The sequence below is a fragment of the Corylus avellana genome, chromosome ca3, assembly GCF_901000735.1.
Source record: "Corylus avellana chromosome ca3, CavTom2PMs-1.0".
NCBI lineage: Eukaryota > Viridiplantae > Streptophyta > Magnoliopsida > Fagales > Betulaceae > Corylus > Corylus avellana.
In genome coordinates, this window is record NC_081543.1 from 9,073,404 (window position 1) to 9,091,896 (window position 18,493).

The window sequence follows — 18,493 nt, forward strand, 5'->3', positions numbered from 1 at the left end:
AATAAGAATATCATTGATAAAATTTAAAACCAAAAAAAAAACAAAAAAAAGGTAATTACCTTTTACCTTATGAACCACTTCACTCCGCCAATATGGCCCTATGAACCGACACGCTCACCACCCGACCATATCAAACAACTATTTATTTACCAAAATCTTCCTTCCATCAGTTAATTTTGTTAAAAACTTGCAAATACCTAACTTTCTAAACAAAAGTTATATATATATATATCAACAACAGTTCCAATAAAGAAAATTAAAAAACCTAATGAAAAATTAAAACTAAAAATATAAATATATAAAACTAACCAAAAAAAAAACTTATAAATTAATTTAAAAATATATATATAAAATAAAAGAGTGATTGCCGGTTGGCAACCACCCCCTTGGGGGGTGACCAGTGAACCACCCCTAGAGGAGGCTAGGGATGGCTCACCGCCACACCCAGCCCATGGGACCCCACATCTAGCTAAATTATGATCATTTTCATTTCATTTGAACAGAAAAATATTCCGTTAGTTATAATGGAAGGGTATTTTTGTCTATTCAAAAAGTAAAAAGACAAAAATACGCATTCACTATAACTAACTGGATAGTATATAGTTTAAATAAAATGTAGAGGATCCTGTTTCCATCTAGGTGCGCTACCCCTAGGCCATGGGGTGGCCTAACCTTAGGAGTGGCATGCGAGCCGCCACTCTATTTTTTATTTTATTTTTAAAGAAAGATCCATGGGTCAGGACCATATGTAAAAGGGCTATTTTACAGCCTCTAGTCTTCATTTGACACATCATCATTTCAAGAAAATTGCAAAAAACTAAAGTGAGAACAAAAAAGCAAATCAAAGTGAAAAACAAAAAGACCAAAAACCCCTCACCCCTGCCGCCAAACCCAGCCTTGGGTCTAGCGTGACCCGCCTGAAACCATCGTGACCCGGATCACAACCTGATTCTAATGCCTCACAACTTGATTTTAATGCCTCAAAACACGTTTTTTGATTCAAAACTAAAACCCGAGGTAGAAAGCGAACCTTTTAGGGATTTTATCATCGTAAAGGTCGAAAAAAATTGACTCTGGCGCCGTAGGTCTAGCCGTGACCCGCCCTTTTGAGCTCAAAATATAGTGTGTGTGGGTGTATGATATTTTCGTAGATTTGTTTTGTGTTTATTTAGGTGTCAGTTTGTGAGTGGAGACTGTAAAAGGTGCTTTTTGCATATGGTTCGGATTCAAGGTTTATTCATTTTTAAATAATTTTTTAAATTTTATATATTTATATTTTATTAAGAGCAACACGTGTCATCATTTTATTGATGTTGACATAGCACACTAATGGAATTCATCAAGTGTTTTGACATGATTTGACTGCAGGCACTAAATTGTTATTTTGGCCTACCCCGATGACATTTGAATTATTATTAATTTTTTGTATATTGCATGAAGGGATTTGTAATTTATGCCAACCACATGGACTGGTTTTGCATTTATCAATTTTTTTGTTTAAGTTATTTTTTAATTGTTTTTAGTTATTTTTTTTAATATTTATATTTTTTATTTAAGGGTATTTATGTCATTTCAAGATATTTAACGTCTAAAAAAAATATATTTCATCATGATTTAATGAGATTCCGTAACGGCAGGAGTTTGGTCAATAATCTGTAGTTCGAGGGTGCCGAGTGGTGAGAGTGTGAGTTAATGGGACTATATTAACGAAAGATGGTAGCTCTTGGGGTAAAAGATAATTATCAAAAAAAAAAAAAAAATTGTTATTCAGCATTTTTAAGTGTCCATCTCCTAACATTTATTTATTTTATTTTGTTTTTCATTTTTCTTTTATTAAAAACACAAAGTAAATGTGAATGTGCCAATTTTTTTTTTCTTTTATTAAAAAAAAAAAAAAAAAGTGAATGCGAATGTGTCAAATAATAATGAGTGATTCTAGAAGTCACTCTTGTATCACTCTGAAAATGAGATGACTTTTAAAATCATCATTTGATCAAAATTTAATAATAATCAATTATAAGGCCAATGGTAATTTTAGAAGTCACGTCATTTTTTAAGTGACACCAGAGACGGAGGGAGGGGGGGACCGGGGTGGGCCATGGTCCCCCCCCAAAATGAGGAAAAAAAATATTATAAGTAAAAAAAATAATAAAAAAATTAAAAAAATTAAAAAAAGTAAAGTTAAAGTTTTAATTTTAGTTATTTGGCCCCCTCAAAAAAAAAAAAATTGGCCCTATTTTTAATTTTGTTGGCCCATACCCACTAAGTTTTTTTATTTTTGGCCCTTACTTTCAAATGTTCACTTTTTTTGGCTCTTACAGTAGTCTTTAGTTCATAAAAAACAACCAAAATAATTTTTTTTGATAAAAAAAATTTGGTTGGCTCCCTCCCATAAAATTTCCTGGCTCCGTCCCTGAGTGACACAATAGTGATTTAGAATTTATGTACTGGAAAAGATAAAAATAAAAATAAAAATCTTTATAATATAATAGATATAATTTGAATTATTGTAATTGTGATTATATGCGTGCGCGGAGAAGGGGGGTGTTCCATTTATGTGGATGTATATGTGAGTGTGTGTAATGAATACGCTTAGATAAATGATTAAATATATAAACTTGAGATTAGATTGTTTAATATTTGAGTTAATTATAATCATATTAAATAACTAATAATTAGTACATATTTACAAAAGAAAATAATAATAATAATAACAAATTTGTTGGTTTAATGATAAATTCGAAGTAGCCTAGTGTTTAAAAAAATTAAACTAAGTTTGAACATTCAATACTCGACTATAAACTCGGTTTGTTTATAACGTAATAGGCCAAAAAGTATTATTATTATTATTATTATTATTTTCATAGAGTTACATAAAATTAATAAAAATGGTTTTGTGATGATCTAAAGACATGAATTGATTATTTAAAATTCTTTACTTCTGAGAAAGGTAAACCAGCTTCTGTGTGTTTTGGGAGGGCAAACGGACGAAGGTCCTTGCTTCCTAAATATCCCTTCTGTTTTGTCGGTAAAGTGTTTCTTTTTAGAATACCTCCTTCCGAGAGAAAGTGACTTTCAAGTGGGAGATTTTCAGAGAGAGGGAGAGAGAGAGAATTTCTCAGTTTTGTGCATCAATGGCCGACCACTCCCATGATTTAGACCAGCTCCTCGATAGTAAGCTCACAACCTTGTATATGTGTGTGGGTGTGTGTGAAAATTGCGAATTGAATAACTTTGAATCATTATATAGGTGCTTTGGATGACTTCCAAAATCTCAACCTCAAGCCTTCTCTTCAAAGGTTCTTTCTCGTGCTCCAAAATTTTGCTCCGAGGCTTTGTTCTTTGACACCCATCGTCTCTGAATGTTTCACTTTCATTTGCTTGTGATAGAGATAAAGATGCTACGGAGGACAGGCAAGAAGAGCCACCCGCTTTGCCCGCTGGGGTTCAAGGACTGGGCATGGGATTGCCGGACCTCAGAAGCAAGAAGAAGGGGAAGCAAAAGGTTTCCAAGGAATCCCATGTTTCTGAGGCCCTTGACAAGCTCAGAGAACAGACGAGGGAGGCTGTCAAGGGTCTTGAATCGGTGAGCGGCGCGAAACCCGGTGGAGGAGATGATTTAGGGAAGGATGCTATGATGGAGGATTGGGTCAAGCAATTTGAGGAGCTTGCTGGCTCTCAGGTAATGTGCTTGTAGTTGCTGTAAATTGGGGGTTTTGGATTTTTCTCAATTTTTCAAGTTTTGTGGTTAGATGTTTGATTGAGATTTGCGGTATCAGGTATGAATGGATTATGAAGTCGTATAGAGAAATGATAGTGTTTTAATTTGCTTATACTGTTTTGTGACTGGGGGTAATAGGTTCTACCAATATAGGGGGTGATTAATGATTTTTCATACCATGTGAATCTGTTCTCTGTAAAATTTTAACATAGAATTTTGCTGTTGTTTGATTTTTTGAAATAGGGTTTAGGGGTTTAGGCTCATTTATTGATTCTTTGTTTGATTGATTTTACTTGTTTGACTAGGGAATAGATTCTGAATTGCCATTTTTTAAAGTAAATAAAATATCATTAAAAGCGAAAAGGGTTACCCACGTACAAAGAAAGCATTCAAGAAAAACACCTAATTAGAAGGAGAAAAAAGAAAAAGAAAATCATGAAAACTAAGCACAATAGGAAAGACAAATGCAATTGTCCAAAGGTAAAGAGTATTGAAGAACAAAGACTTAAGGCTCACCATCGTCCTCTTGTTGTCCTTGAAGTTTTTATCATTTCTTTTCCACTAAAGACATCACAAAAGGCATGAAGGCACTTTGAGGGCTATTAAATAGCCCCCTCCAACAAGCAAACAGGTCTACTACTTGTCTAAGCACGACTCGTGATAGCCCAACAAGATTGAAGATAGCATTCTATAAAGCACAAGCAACCTCACAATGAAGAAGATGGTGATCCATAGACTCCTCATTCCTCTTACACATATAGCACAAATTAACCACTATGACATGCCGCTTCTTAAGGTTATTCATGGTAGTAATCTTCTCTAGGACAACCAACCAAGCAAAGAAAGTCACTCTCAAAGGAACCTTAATCTACCAAATACTATTCGAAGGGAAGGCATTCATTACAAACAAGGACACCATAGAAAGATCTAATATCGAACAACCCTCTTTTGGAAGGGGCCCAACTAATTGTCTTCGCTTCCCCATCTCACTCTAAGGGAGTACAACAAATCGAGGAACGATGCAAAGACATCCACCTCCCAATCATTAGCTGCTCTAATAAAGCTTTACGTTCTACTAATGTAGCCATTAGAAAGATCCAAATGAACCTCTATGGAAGCATCATTCACACAAGCAATACTATATAAATTTGGAAAAGCTTCTTGGGCCTTATCTCCACACCACAAATCATGCCATAATTTAATATTGGAGCTGTTTCCTACTTCAAATCTGGTATGACTAGAAAACATCCCCCGACCCCTCCTAATATTCTTCCATAACCCTAACTCATACGACCTGAGAGGCTCGCTACAACACCACCCATCACACGAGCTATCATATTTAGAATCCACCACGACTCTCCACCAAGCCTCTCTTATGCATGTAGCACCATTTTCTTGAAAGAGCATGATTGAACATCAGCAAGTTTTGGACTCCCGACCCTTGCTCAAAGACCGGAGAAAAAAATATTGGTGACTTACCCGGTGAAATTTGAACTTTTCATCTAGCCCACCCCCATAAGAAATTTCATTGTAGCTTCTCTATGTGGTTTGCAACACCGGCAAAGAGAGGGAAAAGAGACATGAAATAGGTAGGAAAATTGGAAAGTGTCCTCTTGATGAAGGTAATCCTACAACCATTAGACAAGTAAATCATTTTCCAATTAGCCAACCGACGCTCTTATCTTCTCAAAACTGGGAAATTGTAATGTTTGCTTATGGTTTCCTGCGTTCTGGTTTTGGGTAGAGGACTTTAAATTTTATGACAGATGCTATGATGATTTACAAAGAGTTGGGCCTAACCGTGTAGCATCTTTAAAGTATAACTGTATGTCTATTCAAGGAGTCAAAATTATTATTGTTATTATTATTTCCTTTTTAGTGTGCATGAAGTGGAGAGGGAGGGAGTGGGAGGGGTAGTGGCTGGGAGTTCAATTATGATTGTGTCAAAAGCTTGTTGTCAACTAGTCAAAGTGTATTGGATAGCATATAATCATCGCATATGGTGTGCAGAGTCTTCAAATGGATACAAATTTTAGTCTATATCCTTATTTTGAATTGGTCTCCTATCTAACTTCAAGAAATTTCTGTGGAATAATGCGGTACTATTGGGCACTACTCTTATTAAGCTGTAATATGTTTATTTTGCTTGTGTGTCACATTGTCAGTGGAAGACTGCTCCAAGTAAATTGTTTGCTGTGGTGTATGGGCTACCTTTTTTAGTTGCATAAAAAGGATGGCTTGCCTCCTATGTTGGATGATGAGGATTTGAGTCACAGATGAGCTATAGGACCGGTTGGGGTTTCTTTAATAGCTTTATCCACTATCAGGATGGATTGAAATGTGTCAAAGTGAGTTTGAGAAATTTTCAGGGTTTTGCAAAGCTGTTATCATTATGTCATTATGTTCTAAGATTCCTTTTGGTACTGAGAATAATCAAAATGATATAGTTGAGGAGCTGAGGATCCTTGCATACTTGAGATAACCCATCTCTTCCCTTTCTCTCTCTGTCTCTTATTAAAGAGTCAGCTCTGCACTAGCTATTGTCATGTAGCAATTAATGGGAATATCATGGGATGAAATGAAACTTCATATTAATATGCTCACCGCTGTTTTTTATAGTAAAATAATATCTAATCTTGACCATGATACTGTTTCCTATTTAAACAATTTCTCAGCAAAACATAATTAAGTAGAGTTATAACACATCTTTGAATAATGGGCTCATATCCGAGTACATTCTTATACCAGAAAACCCAACATCTCAGCTATCACCCCACATTTAGATGTTTCATAAAAAGTGTCTTGTGGATAAGTGCAGCCATGTCTGACATTGTGTTTGGATCTATTAGTTTTCTTGTTTATTTATGCTTTCCTCTAACAAATATCCTCTCTAATGTTCCTGTTTGAGAAACTAAACTAATGAATTGTTGCCATCGATAATTAGTTGCCTGACTTTGTAATCATCATTTCGTGAGGAGCCAACTGTCCAAAAGCTGCTGCAATACTTTTATACTGTAGCTGCTTCATATTTCCGTTGTTTCTCTTGTGATCCATTGTGTCTATACATTTCACTCTTTTGCATAAGCACAAGTTTTTTTTACTCATTGATAATATTTTTCCTTAAGGGTCCTTTGGTTCAATTTGTCTGTGCCATTGTTTCTCATTTTGGATGAAGTTCTGTATACCCTTAACTAATTTTGACTTTGATATTTTGTTTTTGGATAGCCAAATGCCTAAATTATTATTTCAAGCACAAAGCTAATATCTAGCCTCTTTCTAAAACAAATACAAGTTTTGATCTTTCCTAGGGCTGCTGAGTAACCCTAGGTAAGGATCTTTCCTAGGCCTGCCGAGTAACCAAAAAAGGCCACCCTCAACAGAACCTTAGCTTGCCAAACACTTCTCCAAGGGAAACATGAACCATCACGACAACCTATGACATTGTAGAAGGATTTAACACCAAACAAGCTCATTTTGGAAGGGACCCACCACAACTTATGCCCCCCTTGTCATCGCATTCTCACTAAGTACAACACCCTGAAGAACGAGGTAAAGGTTTCCACCTCCCAATAATGAGCCGTTCTAGTAAAGCTCACAGTCCACTGAATGACACCTCCAGAAAATTCCACGTGAGTCGCAATAGAAGCGTCCTTTACACAAGCAGTACCAAATGAAATTGAAAAGGCTTCCTTATGGGCCGTATCCCAACACCAAAGATTATGTCAGAATCTAACATTGGAGCCATCTCCCACTTCAAATTTAGTATGACTACAAAACTTTTCCCAGCCCCTCATAATATTCTTCCATAAACCCATCCGATATGCCCCAATAGGCTCACTAGAACACCATCCTCTCAAGCACTTCCATATTTAGAGTCCACCACCACCCTTCACCAATCCTCTCTCTCATGCGCATAGCACCAAAACCGTTTTCCTAAGAGAGTATGATTGAACTTCAGTAAGTTCTTAATCTCCAACCCTCCATTAGAGAAATCACTTTGTGGGTTCTCAATACGGGTTTGCAACATTCGCACGGAGATGAAATAAGGACATGAAGTACGTAGGTAAATTAGATAGGGTGCTCTTAATAAGGGCAATCCTATCACTCTTAGACAAAAACAACCGATGTTCTATTTTCTCAATAACACTGTTCCATATGTGCTTGGCCTTATAGGATACACCCCATGGGAGACCAATATACTTCAAGGGCAGAGACACAACCCCAAAACCCAGAATTTCAGCCAACCCAGCTATATTATCAACATATCCCACAGGAACCAATTCTGACTTGGCTAAGTTCGTCTTCAAACTTGACACTCTTCAAATAATAAGAATAAACTCCATAAATTGTGTTGATGATTTAGGTCGGCCCTACAAACAAGTAAGGTATCATCAACAAACAAAAGATAAGAGATACCAGTCCCTGTCCCCACAGAAAAGCTAGATAACAAATCTCCACTCATTGCAGCTGAAATCATCCTGACCAACACCTCCATCGCTATGACAAACAGCAAAAGAGACGAAGGGTCCCCTCACCTCAAGCCACGAGAGTTGCTAAAGAAGCATGTGGGAGAGCCATTCACCAAACAAAGAACCGCACCAAGGAGATACAATGAGCTATCCCTGATCACCATTTCCCCTCAATCCCGCACCTTCTCAGCATGTACAATAGGAAATCCCAATTAACGGAACACTGGATTTCACTGGTACCTGAAGGTCCTTAACACTAATTTCCAGTGGGAGCTATTGAGATACTGAAGAGCATTTCAAAAAGTCATTTGTAATCCTCATGAGCTTCAAGATCTTTGAAATTTCTGTGTGCCAAGCAGCTTATTCAGCTTCATTCTTATCTTTTCAAATTTTCATAAATAAACTCAGTTCATCTTCTCATTTATTTGACTCAAGACAGGACTATATCCTTGGTCTTTCATGGATATTTCAGACCTTTCAAGAAGAAAATTGTGTTAGCCAATTATTTTTATTATTATTATTATTATTATTATTTTTTCATTAATTGTGTTTGCCTTTTCAGAATAATATTAATTATTTGGGGAAAACCGTAATTGAGTTCTACTTACAGCCTACCATGCCTTCAACATGATTTTGTGAATATTTGATTGTCATGTATTTCTTGGATGGGAAATACTAACTGGCAGCTCCCAACTTAGTTTTAAGAAACCCACATTAGTCTTCATCATGTGGTCAAAGATGTCTTAGAAAGTTGGACAAATTGAACCGACATGAAGACAAATTTAACCATAAATACTGGGTTGTGGAAAATTTGACAAAATCTCTGAATTTTCGACACACAAACACAGACATCATGTTTCTTGAATTGTTTGAACAATAGAATTGGCTGAGTTGGGAAGCAAAGCCAGTTGGATTGCACCAGAAGTAGGAGAATAATAAAATAGTTTACCGGATCAGTTGCAATGTTTTGGCCAGAAAATTCGATAGCTTGAAGCAAAATGGATTTAGGCCAGAAAGTATATTTGCTGATCAGAATTATGATTTTTTTCTTCATGCTATTGCATCCTGCAGGTGTTGTAAAGCTGGGAGCTACGATCCCATGTGAATACCTTTGAGATTCATTCTTTAGTTGCGGATACATATTAGTCTTCAATGTTTTTCACATTTTGGTAACACCTCTGGTATAAAATATCTTGAGCGATTTTTCCTTTGTTTTGTCCAGGACATGGAATCTGTTGTGGAGACCATGATGCAGCAGCTTTTGTCTAAGGAGATTCTTCATGAGCCAATGAAGGAGATAGGAGAGAGATATCCAAAGTGGTTGGAAGATCATAAAGCCAGCTTGAGCAAAGAAGATTATGAACGCTATTCCCACCAATATCAACTCATAAAAGATCTAAATGAAGTTTATGAAAATGATTCTAGTAACTTCAACAAGGTTGTTGAGCTCATGCAGAAAATGCAGGAATGTGGCCAACCACCGAACGATATTGTCCAAGAGCTTGCTCCTGATTTTGATATAGCTAATCTTGGACAGATGTAAGTGTTCTACTTTATTAATTTTGGAAATGTTCCATGAGTGTTATATATTTTCATGGAAAGTAAGAACAATAGAATGGAATGACATCTGGAAAGCTCGTTACATAGTTGTCTAGTAGAGAGTTAATTCATGAATTTATTGTTTTTTCAGTATTATACAAGCTAAAATGTGTTAAAGAATTTTTTTTTTTTTTTTAAGTAATTGGCCTTAAGGGGAGGGAAAATGGGATATTCGAACTAATGACTTTCGCTTCATGAGGCGTAATCTCCGGCTGATTGAGTTACTTTTAGGGTAGCTGAAACTTGTCAAAGATAATCTGCTCAAGTGTGGAACCTGTCTGAAATTAGTTTGATTCAAGGAGTTTGTCTTCAGAATCCTTTTATTTGTGGCCTGGAGTAGATCATAAAGAGATACCCTAATTTTTATTTTTTTTATTTTTTGTTGGCATATGTTTTTCCTTAATTTCTAAATACAGCTCTGCATTATCTTAGTATATATATGCTTGCAGTAGAGACTGCCAATATTCTGTGCTTATTCTAGATACTATATCAACTGACTGAGGAATCAACATTTCTGTTTTGCAGCTCTCCAGAGATGCTCGAGTCTCAGACAAATTGTTCTGTAATGTGAGGCAGTGCCTTTCCATCCTGCGGCATGTCCCTCTAGCTGATACTTCACCATTGGATATTTCTATTTTTTTTAGAAATTTCTTAGAAATAAAGTTGGTTTCACTCAGATTGAAGTTGTATGTTCCCAAAATCAGATGATGAGGTGCTCAATTTCAGAGATTCAGAATTGCATCATTTGAAGCTTGTAAATGTCTGGCGGTGTAAGCTGGAGCCAAAATGTTGGGTTTTTATAGGTATAAATTTAAGCAACTTGCTTGCTGTTTCTATGGAAGAGCTGCTTCTGCATGTTTTTCTATATATTATTGTTGCTGTTGGGATTTTTTTGGGTTTTTTTTGGAAACTAAACAAAACCTCCTCCGAACTTTCACTCGTTTTAACACTGCTCTCAAAGTTTAAAAACTCTTAATTAAGAGTATTGAACTTTCAATTTCTTTCAATTATTTTCTTTTGTTATGATTTTTGTTAAATTTTATCAAAATTTTCAAATTATCTCTTATTTTTTATTATAAAAAATATTGTAAAGATGTTGCAAATATATATATTTTTTTATAAAAAAAAAACATGGGTATTTTAAATTATTTGATAAGATTTAATGAAAAATTCCAATGAAATGAAGTAATTGAAAGAAATTAAAAAATCGATACGAATTTCAAAAAGTAATTTCAAAAGCATGGAAGTTAGAGGAGTTTTCTTTCTAAGTTTTCCTTTATTTTTTATATTTTCCTTTTTAATATGTCTTCCAATCAATGTCACAGCACTCAAAAGTTGAAAGGAAGAAAACTTTTAAGTTCATTTTCCTGGCCGCTGAGATTTTCATTGTGGACTTTTGCAAAGGACTCCTTTTATTCTTATGGTTTCAATGGATGGAGATTCTTAGCAAATTGCTATCAGAATTATTAGCAAAGGACAAATGTAAGAGTCTTATAAGATTTATTTCTTCGAACAAATTTTGGATAGTCTAACAGTCTGTCCACCTGTTTAGACAGATAAGTCTTATAAAAACTCGGATTTGCTAGAGATGTGGATCCTAAAAATCACAATGGACAAAATGTGCCCGATATTTTAATCGACTAAACAAAAAAGATCGCACCCAACCAATCAGAAGCCGCTACAATTTTTCAAAAAATATCAAAAAATTTGATTATTACAGAAACTCACAAAAATGTTTAACAAATAATGAACGAATAAAATGGACATAAGTTTTGTTAAGTACATGTATGCAAAAATTAATGTGAAGGAATAAATGGATTTCCAAGTAAAAAGAAAACCCCAAAAAAAAAAAAAGAATAAATAAATTGATTGTTAAAGTAATTTAAAAAAAAAAGAAAAAAAAAAGAAATTGATTTTGAGTTATGCTAACTGTCAGAGAGTGCGATCCAATGCCTCCCATTGACGAAACTTTTAACGAGGAATGGATGGGCCGAGTTGAAATCGAGCTCTGGGGCCCATGACACCGCTTTCAGCACCTCAGCTCCCGGGCCCCAGCACTTGTATGCTCCCAAAAGCACAGTCCTGTACCCAACAAATCTGTTCTTAATAACAATGCAATAATACAAGCCCCACCACATTCCCCTTTGAAAATTACTCAAACCCTAGCATGGATAAAGACATATTATTATGTTCCATAAGAATTCAGGGCAATTATTTATCTGAATTGTTACTAATTTGAGCAAGTAATGTGAGAGGCCACCTGTCTGGGTAAGTGGCCTTAAAACTTAAAATTTATTTGGACAAATAGGTCTCAAATAAGGATCAGGATCCCCTGCATTTCCAAATAAATTATAGATTCTAAAATTATGTAAATTCAAGTCGTTCCTTGCATCGAACATCTTGAAAAATGTTACCAATTAAAAATGTATCATGTTACTATGGCAGATAAAAAGAATTCCCATCCCAAAAGGCTTTTTCTTTATTTTTGAAGAGACGCTCAAAGCTTTTTTATAACATAACCTGATGCAAATATACTCAATTCTCATTGCTAATATACTTCATTTTTAGTATGTAACATTTATAAGTCGTTTGGTGCAAGAAACTGTATAAATTTACATAATTTTAGAATTTGTATATTTTTTAAAATTGCGAGAGATCCTTATTCTTTATATAAAGTCTATCAAATTATTAGCAATTCCAACATATAATTATTGAATCTAAATTCCATATTATGTTTTATTAAAGAGAATATGATATCCTATACATAAAGCTATATATAGTATGACTTTTTGAGCCTTCAACGACATGTTTTGTTGACTAATGTTTGTGGCATTATGAGCACCCTTCTCTTTTTGTTCCCCCAACCCCCTTAAATTTTGCATTTTGATTCTCAATCAGGATCCCACCCCCACAATCCATAATGAATTTTACTGGGTTTTGTAAACACTAAACACAGTGAAGGTGACCCGCGGCCCAAGTGGTTGTGAAAAGGCGTGAATGAACAGAAAGGTGGGTGCCCCCCAAAATCAGCAAATCAGGTCAACTGTAATCAATGGGGGAATCACCGGAAATGTTGACGATGATGATAGAGAAATGAGGAAGAAGTAAAGTAAATGCTCACTTGTTGTTGTTGTTGATGTTGTTGGTGGGGTCCCCTCCATCCCAGCCACCATGTGCAACGACATCCTCGAAGTAGGTGAAGGAGTAGACAATCCGGGCGTACCGCCCCATGGCCCGACCCACGTAGAGCGGACCAGTGCCCGTCACCCGGCACCGGACAAATGCGAACCCCGTCTTCTCGTCTGGCTTGCTCCTGAACTGTGCTGCGATGGAGCCGAACCCTGTCGCGATTGAGTGTAGCTCACACTCCTGCGTCAGTCAACCACCCGTTTACGTGAGAAAGAAGAAGATAAAAATAAATAAATAAATACATAAAAAACCCTCACTGGAAAAAAAAAAATAATAATAATACATAATGCAATACAATTATCTCAACTAAATTTCAGTTATTGCTTACAAAAATAAAAGAAAGAATAAATAGAATTTTGGTACTTGTGATTTTTAAAAAATGATTAATTACTCAATAAGATAAGCCCAAAAAAAAAAAAAATTATTGACGTTAGAAAAGTTGACAAAATCTGTTAATATATTACATCAGCATGAATCAGGCCGACCATAAGAGAAGGCTAATGGGAATGGTTTAGTTACCTCTCAAATTATTATTATTATTATGTGTCATTTGGGGTGGTTTGGTCAACCCCGATATGATTAGAAGGGATGGTTCAATTGAACCACCTTCAAGGTCATTGGGGTAGCTCGACCACCCTCATTTAGCAGATCAACGGATTATGTTAACTTTTTTAATGGCAAAGACTAATTTGTTTTTTTTTTTCTTACCCGATGGAGTAATTAATAATTTTTTAAAACTCAGAGAGATATTTATCAACGTTCAAAATTACAATAACCAAAAATACATTTATCTCAAAATAAAATAAAATAAACCTCAAAGATGTTACAGACCTCAACACTTTTTTTTCCAAATTATCTTTCCCAAATGATCTGAACCTCACGTTGATTTAAGAAAAAAACACAATCTAAACTTATTTATTTCTTAAATGGACCAGATCATTTAGAAAAGAAAATTTGAAAAAAAGTATTGGGTTCTTTAGCATTTCTCATATAAGATAATAAAAAGGGGTAACCTTCTCAGGATTCTCTCAACTGGAAAATATTCAGTTAGTTATATTTTAAGGGTATTTTTGTATTTTCACTTTTTGAGATGACAAAAATACTCCTATATTTATATATTATAACCAGCTAAATATTCTTCAGCTCATTTGAACTAGAGAGAATCTTAATTACTTCTAAGTTAGGATTCATCTCAACCCATAATTAACCTGCATGTAATGGGAAACGTGCTTCACACTTCAAATGCATGTGATTATACAGTTCCCCCAATGCGTACCTTCCTTTTCCTTTTTCTTTCTCTTTTTCAACAATCTTTGGTGGACACTAGCTAGCTACCCGACTTGCTGCTTCTTATGGACTCTCATCACCAAGTTTTGAAAATTAATTCTAAATTTTACATTTTTATAATATAAAATTCTTTGAAAATTAATTATTCATCTCCCTAAAAGTGCTTTTTTAGTTTTTTCCCCTCACACCTTAATTTAATTAATGCTCAACACTCTCATTAGATTTATATTACATTTATTTCACTTTGTTTTTGTTTTTTTTTTTTTTTTTACATGTCCGCATAAGAGGGGGGAGGGAGATTCGAACTTGTAACCTCTACTTCATTAAATGTGATCCCAACCGATTGAGCTATCTCTTGGAGACTTATTTCACTTTGTTAATCCGTCATTATTAAAAAAATAAAAAGATAAAAAATCTGACACAGCAGTATGTGTACGTCCCATTTGTTTAAAACACAAGCCATTAATCAAATCTACATGCCATAACCCATTCTCCATGCACACTTTCTTTTTTAATTCTTAAGATAATTAAGATAAGCATGCTTTCATTTAAATAACAATTATGAAAGATAGGGTGAAAAAAAAGAGAGTAAAAATAAAATTTTTTTTTCTTAAAAAAACAACACTTTTTGTCAGAAAAAAAGTTTGTCTCCCTTTGAGACAGTACCACAGATGAGACAGCAGAAAAGGAGAGCTGATCGACAGCCACTGTCTCAGTTCAGACTCTCATGCATATATATGCTGCTGCATTATATTATTTTAGAAATTCTAAGGGTTAATTAAGGGTAATTAACGAAGATGGATAATCGTAATCTAAGCAAGATTAATTAGCTAGCTGCTTAATCATTAATTACCTTGTACATGGAGCGAGCATTACCAAAAATGAAGTCTATGGAGCCCTCAATGTAACACTCCTTGAAGTAATGCCGTCCCGCATCGTCGCAAAGAGTGTCCTGTGCGCCGTAGAATCCGCACCCAGCGAAATATGCCTTATCCCCTGATATCCGGAATGCCAACGCTTGCCATCCCTGCATGCCCGGCAATGGTGCCGGCGCTGTATTCTACAATCAAATTATATATTAACGTAATGATTATATGTATAAAAAAAATGTTACGTTTACAACAAAATTTTTATATATAGTACGTGTTCAAGATATTACTGTTGAAGATTTGCAAAAGAATATTTTTTCTCTTCTGAATTAGTAGTACTATTACTACTATACCTTGAAGCTGATGTTTCTGGCTGAGAAATAATTGGCAAAAACAGCGACAGAAGCTGTTCTGTAAGTACGCAGCTGTTGCCCGTTGGGCCCCCGGTCACCGGCCCTGTCATGCCATTCAATCACAGTCACGTCTCTGCCTGCGCCTTGAAATGTGATGTACGGCTTCGTCACGGGCACTACCACCTTCTCTCTGCACCAATGCAATAATATTATACTCCATCTCGTAAAAATTAATTATATGAAATTAAGAGTTGATTTTCACTGCTACGTTATCTTAGTTTCGAAGGAGAATATATTGTTACATGTAACATCCGGCGCTTATTTGAATGACGACGTTCTGTGTGTTGTTTACTGGGATGGAATCTACGGCGGCTTGGACAGACCGGAAATCGGCGGAGCCGTTAACAGCGACAGAGATGAGGCGGAGGCCGACGGGTCCGACCCATTTGTGGGGGTTCTTGGTTAGGTTGGTGGAAGCTGTGGCATTGACTAAATTGAGGAGGCTTCGGTAGTGAAAGCTGGTAACAGGTAAAGGCTTTTGAAGTAATAACAACAAGCTGATCAAAATGAAGAAGAATGAGATGATGAAGAAAGAATTGGGAGAAGCCATTAGAATAGCATTAAATGCTCAGAGAATAGAATGATGGAGAATGTTTTAACGTTGGATTTCTTGGGTTTTTTAATTTGCTTTGCTTTGGAGTCTGGAGAATTCAAGAATATATGCTGGGAGGACAATAGAGACACATTTATAATCTGAGTAATCTGAAATATATATTTTATAGTATGTTTTTGGCAGAACATGTATTTCGGCCTTTCTAACGGTCATTTTTTGCTTATGCAGCAGGCTATCTATCTAGGCTTTTTGGTATTCTTGGCTGGCAATGGACACAAGTCTCCATGTGGGTCATCATCTTTTTTGGCTTTGCGCCGCTCCGTGAGGTACCCTCCTGCGTGTAGGGACCTTGACATGATGTTATATGGATCTCAGCCAACATTAATTCCTGGTTTTATAGCAATCTAATCATTTTAAATTCTTACATCAGGGATATAGTAATTCTCGATTGCGGGTCTTATCAAAAACTTATGTCAAGTTGAAAAATGTGTATAAAATATGTAAACCATAATTCTACCCATATAATTAAATAAGTAATACCCATCAATTATAATTCGTTAATTTTGTATTGAGCTGATGGCGAGTTTGCGGGGGTGTTAAAAAACGTCCAGATCCTACTATAGAATGATTTAGGACAAAAAAGAAAAAAAAAACAATGCCCTTTAACCATGTTGAAAGTTATATGATTTAGGGTTTAGGTGTATTAATTCCTTATCGTTTCCCCTTATCTTGGCCCTCTGGTAGACAATATGGCAGACTCTATATATATATATGAACTGAAATGAGTGGCCGAGAGAGAAGGGTGAGGGTTGATAAAATCTCCTTGGTAGCTCAAATTAACGGTCACCTATGGGGAAGATCCAAGGGTGGTGGTGGGCGTGCACGACAATGATGGTCCAGGCATGGCTGAATAGTATTTTTTGTATGTATTGCACCTTCATCGGATTTCCTCCAACATTTTCCTGGTCCCTGTGGGAGCCCACTCCTCTCTCTCTCTCTCTCTCTCTCTCTCTATATATATATATATATATATTAAAATAGAAATCTAGTTTTCCGAACGTTGGAAACCTGAGCCCCCCTTCTCTCAATTTGGGCATGAGACAAAAAAAAAAAAAAAAAAAAAAAAAAAAAAGGTACCAAAAACTCGTACAGGGATTTGCAATTATTGTGACCAACATGCCCCTCAAAGTTGCTCATGAATGATGATGATGATGATTGCAGGGATGATAGGTGAAGGCCCCTCCCTTTCTCTTTTTTATATTTGGTGATTTTGGTCAACCTCAGACCTGTTAACTATGATTGCACTATATATGTGTTGTTCGTTAAGTTGTCATTAAAAAAAAAAAAATAAAAAAATAAAAAAAAACGTGGGATAATGTAGTGTATAGGTAGAAGACCCAAATTTTATGTTACTTTTAGAGACGGGTTTGTAAGAGATTTATGTTTTGGACAAAATATGTGGCGGGCGTGTTTGATGTGGGCAAGTTAGGTGACACGAACGATTTTTCCTTTTCTAATTGCAATTTAATTAAAAATTTGTTCAACATTGACCCCAAAAGAGCCTTGGAAATACTTCCTCAATTATGAATCGAGCACGAATAGCTTATTTAGGAAGTGATGAGATTGGGTTTGATGTAAATGTGAAAGTAATTTTGAAGGGTTTTTTTTTTTTTTTTAATGTTGAAAATTATTTGTTAATGTTTTGATAGAGAAAAGAAAAAAAGAAAGAATGAATGAGTTATCAAAACGAGATCATTAATACAACGAGTGGATTTGATTGATGAGAAATGCTATACTCCTCAAAGTTTTTTCTTTAAAATTTGGTTTTCAAATGATTTGTCACCATTCTATAAATTAATGACACATTTTTAAAAATAATAGATTTCATGTGATGATGACATATCATTTGGAAATCCAAATGAAATATGTTGGACTTTGAGTAGCAATGGACTAAACCCAAATGGGCACCTATAATAGGCCCATTTAGCTTATTGATCAACTAGGAATATAGTCCAACTATACAAGTAGAATTATGGAACTTTTATAGAGATGGAATTTACTATGCGAATAAATTCTCTCTATCTTCTTAAGTATCTTTTTCTAGGCTTTAAACTCCATCTAGAAAGCTCTTGTAGTGTGGAAAGATTGTGGTTTGCTTGCTTAATAGGTCACCAACTCTCAACTATGAGTAAATGCTACTCTTTAAACCCACTTATCATACTGATGTCATACCACTACAAAACAAAAGTCCAATTAGTGATTTTTTTGGAAATAATAATAATAATAAATATTTTTTTTTAAAAAAAAGTTATTAAAATGCGGTATTTTACTGTTCAAATGTCACTATTCATAAAGTATGGACGTTTGATTTATATTCACACTTTGAAATGTGA

The 18,493-nt window shown here is 35.2% G+C and overlaps 2 protein-coding genes across 2 annotated transcripts; one reads left to right on the forward strand and one right to left on the reverse strand.

The window, feature by feature from the left end:
• The first annotated feature begins 2,934 nt into the window (after nt 1–2,934).
• LOC132176399 (peroxisome biogenesis protein 19-1-like) lies at nt 2,935–10,656 on the forward strand. Its single transcript, XM_059588592.1, has 5 exons — nt 2,935–3,174; nt 3,251–3,299; nt 3,391–3,682; nt 9,413–9,729; nt 10,315–10,656. Exons 1-5 carry the CDS (start codon nt 3,135–3,137, stop codon nt 10,358–10,360), a joined length of 744 nt encoding a protein of 247 aa, XP_059444575.1. The 5' UTR covers nt 2,935–3,134; the 3' UTR covers nt 10,361–10,656.
• Nucleotides 10,657–11,517: 861 nt separating this feature from the next.
• Nucleotides 11,518–16,201, reverse strand: LOC132176017 (probable pectinesterase 68). The gene is made up of 5 exons (XM_059588120.1): nt 15,790–16,201; nt 15,488–15,677; nt 15,119–15,325; nt 12,911–13,158; nt 11,518–11,871 (listed from the first exon to the last, which is right to left on the reverse strand). Exons 1-5 carry the CDS (start codon nt 16,095–16,097, stop codon nt 11,715–11,717), a joined length of 1,110 nt encoding a protein of 369 aa, XP_059444103.1. The 5' UTR covers nt 16,098–16,201; the 3' UTR covers nt 11,518–11,714.
• Nucleotides 16,202–18,493: the final 2,292 nt, after the last annotated feature.

Coding starts and splice junctions, on each gene's coding strand:
- LOC132176399 (XM_059588592.1), top strand. CDS start 3,135: ATGGCCGACCACTCCCATGATTTAGACCAGCTCCTCGATA. Junction 3,300..3,390: donor CTCAAGCCTTCTCTTCAAAG/GTTCTTTCTCGT, acceptor TGCTTGTGATAG/AGATAAAGATGCTACGGAGG. Junction 9,730..10,314: donor ATAGCTAATCTTGGACAGAT/GTAAGTGTTCTA, acceptor TCTGTTTTGCAG/CTCTCCAGAGATGCTCGAGT.
- LOC132176017 (XM_059588120.1), bottom strand. CDS start 16,097: ATGGCTTCTCCCAATTCTTTCTTCATCATCTCATTCTTCTTCATTTTG. Junction 15,678..15,789: donor ATAAGCGCCGGATGTTACAT/GTAACAATATAT, acceptor GCATTGGTGCAG/AGAGAAGGTGGTAGTGCCCG. Junction 11,872..12,910: donor AACATCAACAACAACAACAA/GTGAGCATTTAC, acceptor TGTTGGGTACAG/GACTGTGCTTTTGGGAGCAT.